We start from the raw sequence: 9374 nt of genomic DNA on the forward strand, positions 1-9374 counted from the left end.
GCAGTGTCATCCTCTTCAGCCAATCACAGCGCAGCGCTCCAAGCTGGACCTCAGACGGGGAGCCTGGGAGATTTCACTCAGGGATTCGGATTAACGGAAGGACCCGTAGCGTAGCGCCACCTGGTGGATCAGCCGCTGAAACACCTGGTTGAGCTGAACAGACCGATCTCATCCGGGGAACGTGATCGGTCCGATCGGCTCGACGAACAAACACGAGACGTGATCAGAGGAAGAAGGCAGGCAGAAATGGACCTTTATTTGTTTACGGTGAAAAGCATCCGACCGGACCGGACCGAACCGGATCAGAGTGACTCTGGTAAACCGGAACCAACCCAACAAGAACCCAGCGAAGCTGTTCAACCTGAACCGGACCGGATCAGAGTGACTCTGGTAAACCGGAACCAACCCAACAAGAACCCAGCGAAGCTGTTCAACCTGAACCGGACCAAACCGGACCGGATCGAACCGGGTAAACCGGAACCAACCCAACAAGAACCCAGCGAAGCTGTTCAACCCGAACCGGTTCCGGTTTGGGGCACAGACCCACTGATCAGTGGACGGTGACATCATCTTATACTGCATTACCATGGCAACAGGTAACCAGTCAGGTCCAGTGTTCTGTTCTCCTCCCTTCCTAACGAATCCAGCGTCGCCCCGCCCACAGAAACAGGGCAAGCCCTTCTCCCATTGGTCGCCATCGCCTCGGGGAGGAAAGGCAGTTCCTGTTCTCATTTGTCGGTCACTCAGCAGCAGCCAATCAGGTTACAGAACCTGCGGTACATTCGGGGATAACTGAAAGAAAGAAGTATCGAACAGGCAGCTCAGCCAATCAGATGAGCTCACGAGAGAAACAACGCGGAAGTGGGAGGAGCTTCCATATTTTTTTCTGGATTTATTTTGTCAGTCTCTTCTCCGTCAGCTGACTTCAGTGCAATGCATCATGGGACGATCAATCTGTGTGCGTGTGTGCGGATATGTGTCCTGTTGTCATGGAAACACGCTGCAGGGTTGGCGGTCCAGCAGCGGGGTGTTGCCCTGTTGCATTGTGGGAACTGGTTTGTCCATCCTTCTAACTGGTGTCCATGGACTCCATGTTGGCGGAGCTCGAGTCTCTCTGGATGGAGTCAAAGATGGCTGCCAGCTCCTGATTGGCTGAGATCTGGGACTGGAACTCGGACATCAGCGGCGACTTCTCCGCCTCGGGGATGGTCAGCAGCGCCACGACGGCCCGCATGGCCGAGCGCTTCAGCTCGTCCTGCTTCTCGAACTCCTGCTTCACCGAGTTGGCCTTCACCTGCGGACACGAGAGGCTGCCGTGAGGCCCGCCGGCGCCGGGCGGTGGCGCCGGCGCCCCCGGGGGGGCCGTACCTTGGTGGTGCAGGTGGCTCTCAGCGGCTCCACCAGGCGGTCCAGTCGCTGCAGGACGGCGCTGGGACACAGAGACGACAGCCGGGCCAGCATGAGGAACGTCAGCATCTGCAAACAGCAGCGTCTGTTAGCGGCGGGGGCGGGGCGGGGCGGGGGCGGGGCCGGCGGCCCACCTTGATGTCGTAGTGGTCCTTCAGGCCGTCCTCCACGTGGTTCAGGAAGGTGAAGATGTCGATCCGGTCCAGGCAGCTGTCCAGCAGGGTGTACATGCACTCAAACGCCGCCTTCCTCAGGTCCAGCCCGTCGTCCACCGTGTGTTTGAACGGGCCCATCTCCACCTGGGCACGGGGGGGTCACGGGTCAGCAGGGCACGGGGCACGCCAGCGGGCGGCGCCGCCGACCCCTCACCTCTCTGATCAGCTCCTTCCGGACTTTGGTCTCGTTGTACAGCTGCGGCAGCACCGAGTCCAGCAGCTCCCGGATCAGGCTGGGCTTGTTGTGGGCGGCGGAGTTAAACGTTACCAAGGCAACGCGGCGCACGTTCAGGTCCGGGTCCTCCAGCGTCTTCAGGAAGTCCCCTGAGCAAGAGCCAGCCAATCAGAGACAGCTAGCAGCAGCTAGCAGCAGCTAGCAGGGCTGCGCTAGCGATCAATAACCTTACCGATGCAGCTCTTCAGCAGCGGGTCGATGGGCTGCAGCTGGTCCGAGATGGTGAACTTCACCGCGGTAACCACGGAGCTCCGGGCGTACGACGAGCCTGCAGCGGATCAACGGTCGCTCCGTCAGCGGCTCCCATTGGACGACGGCAGTCACGTGACCGCCGGCTCACCTGACAGCAGGTAGCCCTTGAGGCGGGGCAGCAGCGTCTCCGGGTCGATCAGGGTCAGCTTCCCCAGACACTCGGCCACGACGTTCCGGGTCCCCTCCTCCTGACACTCGCAGTGCTTCAGGAGGAGGGACCAGACCAGCTCCACGTAGGGCTTGAGGCCGGAGACGGGGGAGGAGCCTGCAGGGTGGGAGGGTCAGAGCCACGCGCACGCACACGCACACGCACACGCACACGCACGCACGCGCACGCTTACTGATGATCTCCTTCAGCGAGTGCAGCAGGAGGTACTGCCTCTTGGAGGAGGAGATCTCCTGCAGCACGAAGGGGAGGTACTCCGGGAGGTTCCCCACGGCGATGCTGCCCAACGCGTAGGACGCCGCCGACTTCACCTGGGGGGGCACAGCGGAGCGGGTGAGCAGCGTGTGGCTCCGCCCACCGGGGGGGGGGGGGGGGGCGTACCTCTTCGCTGGAGGAGGAGAAGGCTTCCAGGATGACGGTCTTCAGCTCCGGCTGGTTGCTCAGGTCCACGTGATGGCCGACCTCGCCCAGCGAGAGCAGCGCCAGCAGCCGGATGGAGTCGGTGGAGCGGCTGTTCTTCACGTCCTGTCGGGGAAAACTTTATTTAAACCGAGCGGTTAACGGCAGCAGGGAGGCGGCTGTTCTTCACGTCCTGTCGGGGGAAACTTTATTTAAACCGGCCCGTTACCGGCAGCAGAGGACGGTTACCTGGATGAACTGCCCCACCACGGCGGGCCCCTCGGCGGGACAGGCCCGGGTCAGCGCCGCCACGCATTTGGCGATGGAGCAGTAGGCCTGCTTGTGGGGCAGCGCCGCGGTCTGGGAGTAAACCGGGCCCGTTAGCATCCTCAGCAGGTCCATGTAGCCCAGACCCGGGACGTCCGTGGTCACCAGAGCCTGCGGCGGGACGCACGCACACACACACAGAGTGAAGCCGTGTGACTGAGCTACGAGCCGAGGACGCCACTTCCCGTGTACCTGGTAGAAGTCCAACATAGCGGCGAGCGCCCCGCCTTGCAGCAGCGGCGATCGAACCAGTGCGATGAGCTGCTGGAGGATGCTCCCGCCGCTCAGCTGTCCCAGCGAGGACGGGTGGGTCACCGCCAGCGTGGACAGGAAGCTCAGCGCCATCTGGGACACGTGCATGTCGCTCTCCGAGATGAGGGGGGGCAGCTCGGCGAGGACGGCGTCCACCATGACGGACGTCACTGCGGAGCTGAACAGCACAGCGTTAGCGGCGGCGAGGGTCGGAGCCGACCTCTGCGGGCGTGGCGGTTACCTGTAGTTTCTGAGCAGGATGTCCAGCGCCGCCAGCGTGCAGAGCTTCAGGGCTCGCTGGTTCTTACGCAGGAAGGACGCCAGGATGGGGACGGCGTCGGGGAGGACCGGCCGCAGGTCGATCTTCAGCGGCGAGCCGGCGATCATCGTCAGCGCTGCGACGGACGGGAAGCAAGCGAGACGGGCGTTCACGCCTACGGCCGCCTCCCCTCCCGGATGGAGGCGCGCTGCCTGCACAGGGAGGGCGGGGCTTACCCTTCACCGTGGTCAGTCTGGTGATCTCGTTCTTCAGGCGTTCCAAGAAGATCAGCAGCGTTCCAGGAAGTTCTACCGGCAGCTGGTCGCCTACGGAAGCAGACAGGAAGAAGATGAAGGCTCAGACAGGAAGCCCCGCCCCTGAAGCTGATGGACAGCGGTTACCTAGGTTACAGATGATCTGCCCCATGCAGGAAATGGCTCGCTCCTTCACCTCCTGGTCGATGTCTGCCGCTTTCAGCCGTTTAATAGTGCAGGTGAAAAGGTCGCTGATGTAGGGGGCGGGGTCGAAGCTGTCAGAGCCCTCTGATTGGCTGTCCAGAGGTCTGATCACCTGAAGGACAGACAGACGGCCCGTGAGCACACGGCGGACGCCAACGCGCCAACGGAGGCCGCGGCTCCGCCTCCAACCTTGACGAGCTGCTGCGTGACGAGTAGCGCCTCAGACGTGATCTTGTAGAAGGGGTCTCCGACGCACGCCACCACGGGCGGGACCAGGGCGGGGACGTGGGCGTGGAAGGCGTGAGCGGGGTGCGTTACCATGACGACGTGGAGACAGGCCAAGGCGTCGATTTTTAGGTTGGAGCTGCTCGACTTGTCGTTCAGAGAGAAGATGATACCTGAAAGGCAGAAACTGCTTTCACAGGTCGCCGATACTCGGAGTACTGCAGTAATATTTGTGTCGACCCCGTTAGCCATTAGCTCGTAGCGTGTCACTTTCTAGCCATGAAAGCCTTCATCAGTCCTCAGGTAGCAGCGGTGCTAGTGGAGCTACCTGGTATTAGCACCGGGATGTGCCGAGTCAGCGCTAGTGGAGCTAAGCGCTACCTGGTATTAGCACCGGGATGTGCTGAGTCAGCGCTAGTGGAGCTAGGCGCCACCTGGTATTAGCACCGGGATGTGCTGAGTCAGCACTAGTGGAGCTAGGCGCTACCTGGTATTAGCACCGGGATGTGCTGAGTCAGCGCTCCGGGCAGCACGTTGACCAGCTCCGTCAGCATGTTGAAGCAACACTGCCGGGTTTTCACGCTCTTCTCCTTCAGCTGCTTGTGAAGCGCTTTGACGATCATGGGGACCTGCGGCGGGCGAGAGACATCGGGAGGGGGGAGAAAGAGAAAGCCGTTGGCGACAGTGACCCCTGCTGGCCGGTCAGAGCCCCCGGGGGCACGCACCTGGCCCTGCAGCATGGTGAGGGGGGTCTCGCCCTGCTCCATGGCGTCCGGGTCGGCCAGCCAGTTCTGGGCCGGTCTGGTCTGCTTGAGCAGCGACAGGTAGGCGTGGAACACGTCCGCCTTCACGTTCTCCTCCCTCTCCTGCAGACACACGGGTGGGGATTAGAGCTCCTCCTGCAGGCGGGGAGGGGGCAGGGCCAGGGGGGGGCACCTTGAAGCGGCAGACGAGCGCCGGCGACACCGAGCGGTAGAACTCCGGCAGCATCTCGTGGCGAGTGGAGACCACAGCGTCCAAACACTTGGCGGCCGCCCGGCGCACCTTCCAGCTCATGTCGTCGTCGTCGCTGTACTCGTCGTCGCTACCTGGGCGGACAGACAGGCGGACAGACGGGCGGGTCACCGGCGCTCGCGGGTTAAACGCCGTCCGACGCGCTCCGGGGCCGCCGAGGCGCACCTTGGTAGTCTTCGTCATTCTGCTCGGCGTCCATGGCGTTGTCGTCCTCGTCTTCGTCGTCAAAGTTGTAGTTGGGGTCGTAGGTCAGGTAGCGGAGGCAGATGGAGATGACGGTGGGAACGTGGGGGTAAACCTCTTTCGGACACCTGGAACAGAAAGGTTCAGGCCAGGGCCTCCTGAAGGGGGCGGGGCTTAAACACAGGTGCAGCCCTACCTCCTGACGAAGGACTCGAAGGCCTGGATGCAGTACTCTCTGAGCTCGTCATCGTCAACGTTACAGAACTTCACCACCAGGGGGATGATCTTCTCCAGGTACTCGCCTGCAGACAGGAAGAAGACGATGAAGACCCCGCCCCCCGGCGTGTCGGAGGCCCGCCCGCGGCGCCCGCGCTCACCGATCCGGTGCCCCGCCTGCCGGCTGATGGCCGCCGTGCACTGGATGTAGGTCCTGGTGGTGGACATGTTGTCGTTCCTCCCCAGCTCGGCCAGGAGGTGCTCGATCAGGTCGATGAAGACCAGGTTCCCGCAGGACATCACCAGGTGCCCCAGAGCCATGATGGTCCTCTGGGGCGCCACAGGAAGCGACAGGAAGCAGAGGTGAGCAGAGGCCACGCCATGATGTCATCGGCGGCGAGGACACCCGTTACCTTCCTCACGGCCAGCCTGGGGGACGTGAGCTGTGGGAGGAGACAGCTGAGGATGGAGGGGTGAAAGTTCACCAGAAGACCTCCCTGTCTGCGGAGGAGGAGGAGGAGGGGGAGGTGGTCAGCTCTAACGCATGAGCAGCGGCAGACAGACAGGCGGACAGACAGGCGGACAGACAGGCGGACAGACAGGCAGACAGACAGGTGGACACGCAGCTACCTGCAGAGCATGTCGGCCATGATGTCGAGGGCCTCCAGCTGGACGGACACGTCTTCCTGTTTGGCGATGGCGCTCGTCAGGCGACCCGTTATCTTCTTACAGACGCTGGCAGCCAGAGCAGAACCTGACGGACACAGACGGGAGGGGGCGGGTCAGACGGGGGGCGGGGGCGGGGGGGCTCCTCTTAGGGGGCGGCGGCCTCTTCACCGCTGGAGGCCGGCGGTAGCTCCCCGATCACAGTCTTCAGGCCGATGGAGGAGATGTCTCGGAGCTGCTCCTTGTCCGACAGCATGTTGGTGCACAGCGTGTCCACGATGGTCTCCACCTGGTACTCCTTCACCTTGCTCACCAGAGGGCCCAGGCTGGCGAAACAAGCGCACCCACAGTGAGGAGCAGGCCAAGCCCCGTCGAGCGGCGCCGGCCGGACCCGCCCGTCGTTACCATTTCACAGCCAGGTTCTGGACTTCTCCGTTCTTGTCCTCCAACAGCTTGAGGATCATCCTGACCACCTGTCAATCAGCGCATAATCAATCAGCCGGGCTTTGATCGGATACATCATCGATCAGCCGGGCTTTGATCGGATACATCATCGATCAGCCGGGCTTTGATCGGATACATAATCGATCAGCCGGGCTTTGATCGGATACATAATCGATCAGCCGGGCTTTGATCGGATACATAATCGATCAGCCGGGCTTTGATCGATAGAACCCGCGGCACCAACAGACCTTCCGCTCGCTGTCGTCGTCCAGTTTTATCGAGTCTTTCTGCAGCTCCGTCATCAGGTCGTTGGTGGCCATGAACCTGCAGAGAAAACACAAATAGCAAGCTCCGCCCCCAAATCCAACGGGTCCGGTTCTGGGACTCATCCTCCCACCGCGTTCCCTGGAATTCTGTTCAGCCCTTTCAATCCTGCTGACAAAGCAGCAACCAGAACCGCCACGGGGGGAACCAGAACCGACACGGGGGGAACCAGAACCGACACGGGGGGACCAGAACCGCCACGGGGGGAACCAGAACCGCCACGGGGGGAACCAGAACGCCACGGGGGGGACCAGAACCGACACGGGGGGAACCAGAACGCCACGGGGGGACCAGAACCGCCACCTGCCACGCAGACGCTAACCCCAGCTAACTGCATGCTAGCGTCGCTCCTTTTCCCAGGGTACAGGTCTCTTTAGAACCAGCCCAGTACTGGAACCCAGCGGTTCCCTCTGTCGGTGCTCTCATGATGACATCATCAAGAAGCGACGGCCGGTCCCTTTAAACGTTCACGTTTCAGAGCAAGTTAAATTACAGCGCTCCCAGCTTTTCAGCTATGTTGAACTTGAATTCTTCTTGTTACCATAGAAACGGGGGGTAAACTAAAAATGTCTAAATGACAAAAAGCATCGCAAAAATGATTTATCCACGTCACGGGGGAGGAAAAAGAAAAAAGATGAGTTAACCTGAGAAGCAACATTTTTGTGTAAACGTTATAACAACGCTATAACACAAGCTACTTAGCACGTTTCACCCGGGCGCGATGCTGCCGGAGCAGGTACCCGTGTTGATCCCGGTTGATTAAATAAAGATCACCTCTTGCCCAACGACATAAACAAGTCGGCTTGTTGGTTCTCGATCGGCCGGATCCATATAATCAGTTAGCATTAAATTCATGCTGCATTGACACCATCCACCCCAGACGACATGATGCTAGTTAGCCGACCAAACCGTTACCGTTACCGGCCGCTCGGTGACACGGAGCTGACGGAGCCTCCACAATGGTTCATAGCTCACGTAGCTCACCTCACGGTAGCTTGCAACGTGACAGAACGCGTCAGCTAGCCGGAAGGCTACCGCTAACTGGCGGCATTTACTTGCAACTTTGCTGTTAGCTTAGCGGCTAGCTAACGCAATCGTGATGCTGCCACTAAGTTTAAACAGCTAAAGTCTATTGATGCTAGCTAACTAGCAGCTAGCGATGTAACGACGATCAGACAGGTGCCATGCTAGACGTTAGCATGGCAGCTTGAGGCCTTGCAGAGCCACGGTTTGCCGTGTTAGCATCGCATGCAGACCCGTCTGACGCGTTCCCCTGTGCCGGGCTCAGCTCAGCTTCGCTGCGGGCTAAGTTTACCTGAAGTCTTTGTCGCTGGAAGTCATTTTCTCCAACAGGTTGGAGATGTGGTACGAGGCGCTCGCCATGTCGGTGCTATTAGCTGTTAGCCCTGTGCTAGCAGACTGCGCTCAGCGTGTATCCCGGCTGCTTCGTGTCTGTCTGCCCGTCCTGCGGCTCGATATTTTGCTAATGTCGTGTTCCCGATTGTCTTCTGCCGCCTTCCTCTCTTCTTACTGCAGCTGTCGCATCCCGGGGCGCAGAGTTTAGTTTGGGTCAACGGAGCTCCCGTTCTCTCTGCAGAGGGGCGGGGTTAGCAGGAGGGACGCCGCAGGGTCAAAGGTCACAGGTTGATGTGACTGAAAGTTGATGATGCGCTTTCAGTATTAATCAGTTATTTGACCAAAATGCTTTTCAAAATGTTAAAATTCTCCTGGCAGGGAAAATATCTTTAATTTAATTTAATGACCGCCACGTTTAGTTTGAGCTAACATCAGCTAATGTTTGCTAATATCAGCTAAAACCTTAGCAAATGTAGCAGCCTTTTTTTATATATATAACTTCAGACTTGTAGCTAACTTGTTAGCACGACAGAAACGCTAATGTTAGCCTGAATGTCTGATCCAGGACCAGTACTTTCATGGTGAGGTGATACGCTAACGATTAGCCGAATGTTTACACAAACTAAACTTTACAAATCTACAAACTCGCAGAGTTATGGTTGGGCTAGCAGTGCTAGTAAGCTAACTAGCTTGACAGAAGGCCTTCCATTCCTCCATCTTTTACTCAATGTTCTTGTTACTGTACGCGACCTGTGTACTTACTGTGTACTTACTGTGTACTTACAGTGTACCGTGTTTTAATATTAAAGGATGCTATTTGGTGGCCAGGTGTGTGTGTAGGTGTGTGTGTGTGTGTGTGTGTGTAGGCGTGTAGGTGTGTGTGTGTGTGTGTGCGTGTGGGCAGATTCCTCAGAGGCGAGTCGGGGCACGGAGGGCTCTTCAAATACCTGTTTGTTATTTCCGGTTCGCGTGACGG

General features: G+C 59.3%; 1 protein-coding gene across 1 annotated transcript; it reads right to left on the minus strand.

The window, feature by feature from the left end:
- Positions 1–230: 230 nt before the first annotated feature.
- Positions 231–8626, minus strand: cand1 (cullin-associated and neddylation-dissociated 1). Its single transcript, XM_068755199.1, has 26 exons — positions 8358–8626; positions 6967–7042; positions 6680–6747; positions 6446–6600; positions 6239–6362; positions 6022–6109; positions 5770–5938; positions 5589–5694; positions 5375–5520; positions 5132–5283; positions 4921–5061; positions 4683–4824; positions 4160–4368; positions 3914–4082; positions 3749–3838; positions 3495–3648; positions 3194–3431; positions 2924–3112; positions 2657–2800; positions 2451–2586; positions 2198–2374; positions 2030–2125; positions 1777–1946; positions 1542–1706; positions 1369–1476; positions 231–1294 (listed from the first exon to the last, which is right to left on the minus strand). Exons 1-26 carry the CDS (start codon positions 8423–8425, stop codon positions 1070–1072), a joined length of 3705 nt encoding a protein of 1234 aa, XP_068611300.1. The 5' UTR covers positions 8426–8626; the 3' UTR covers positions 231–1069.
- Between the last annotated feature and the right edge of the window lie 748 nt (positions 8627–9374).

The sequence above is a fragment of the Brachionichthys hirsutus genome, chromosome 22 (genome assembly GCF_040956055.1).
Source record: "Brachionichthys hirsutus isolate HB-005 chromosome 22, CSIRO-AGI_Bhir_v1, whole genome shotgun sequence".
Lineage (NCBI taxonomy): Eukaryota > Metazoa > Chordata > Actinopteri > Lophiiformes > Brachionichthyidae > Brachionichthys > Brachionichthys hirsutus.

Bases quoted from the DNA above. Each gene is read 5' to 3' on its own strand.
- cand1 (XM_068755199.1), bottom strand. From the start codon at position 8,425: ATGGCGAGCGCCTCGTACCACATCTCCAACCTGTTGGAGAAAATGACT. The intron at 4,083-4,159 runs GTTGGAGGCGGA...TCTGTCCTTCAG, and splicing joins TCACGCAGCAGCTCGTCAAG to GTGATCAGACCTCTGGACAG. The intron at 3,113-3,193 runs GTACACGGGAAG...GTCCCGCCGCAG, and splicing joins CTATGTTGGACTTCTACCAG to GCTCTGGTGACCACGGACGT.